Source organism: Penaeus monodon, chromosome 33, assembly GCF_015228065.2.
Source record: "Penaeus monodon isolate SGIC_2016 chromosome 33, NSTDA_Pmon_1, whole genome shotgun sequence".
Taxonomy (NCBI): Eukaryota; Metazoa; Arthropoda; class Malacostraca; order Decapoda; family Penaeidae; genus Penaeus; species Penaeus monodon.
This window is the reverse complement of record NC_051418.1, coordinates 23,673,635-23,674,225: the sequence shown is the minus strand read 5'-3', so window position 1 is coordinate 23,674,225 and position 591 is coordinate 23,673,635. Positions and strand designations below refer to the sequence as shown.

General features: G+C 35.7%; 1 protein-coding gene across 1 annotated transcript in view; it reads right to left on the bottom strand.

Moving 5' to 3' along the window:
- LOC119594171 (ubiquitin-like-conjugating enzyme ATG3) overlaps positions 1-521 on the bottom strand; it is a gene marked incomplete at its 5' end in the record, with an annotated part of 6,262 nt that extends 5,741 nt beyond the window's left edge. Inside the window, 1 exon segment of the mRNA XM_037943242.1 lies at positions 333-521. Within this exon segment, the coding sequence (XP_037799170.1) occupies positions 333-521 (189 nt within the window).
- Between the last annotated feature and the right edge of the window lie 70 nt (positions 522-591).

The window sequence follows — 591 nt, the reverse complement described above, 5'->3', positions numbered from 1 at the left end:
AGAATAGCATATATCTACAAAAATACAGAGATGACCAGACAATTTTGAAGTCTGTCACATTATTACTAGATGTTAGAGTATAACTTGCAACCATCAGTTCCCTCTAATCCCCAATTTACAACTGCAAAGAATACAACCTTCTTTACAAAAATAAAGAATACAGTACAAGTCTCTATTTACAGCTTAAGGAATATGGTACAAGATTGATGTTTGTAACTTTATTATGTACAACATATATAACACAACCTTGCCTATATCCTTGTACAATAAAAATCTTACTTATAACCTTATATAATACCACATTATCTATAACCTTTAGATTTAGAGCTTACTTGTTTGCACCTCCTGTAACAAGGGACATTCTTGGTGATGAGGAACTGCTTCTCTGGAGGAAGATATGGTTTGGTCTTGGCAGAATCGCCTGGAGCCCATCGCCATGTGGGACAGTGGTGAACCAAGTGGTCACCCGCGGCCACAAATTCCTCTGGAGTAAGGACTCCTGTCTCTTTGAACTTGGACTCCTGTATGGATTAAGAGTGATCTTCAATAAATAAATTATTTATTTAGGTTTTTTTTTAACAGCATAATCAT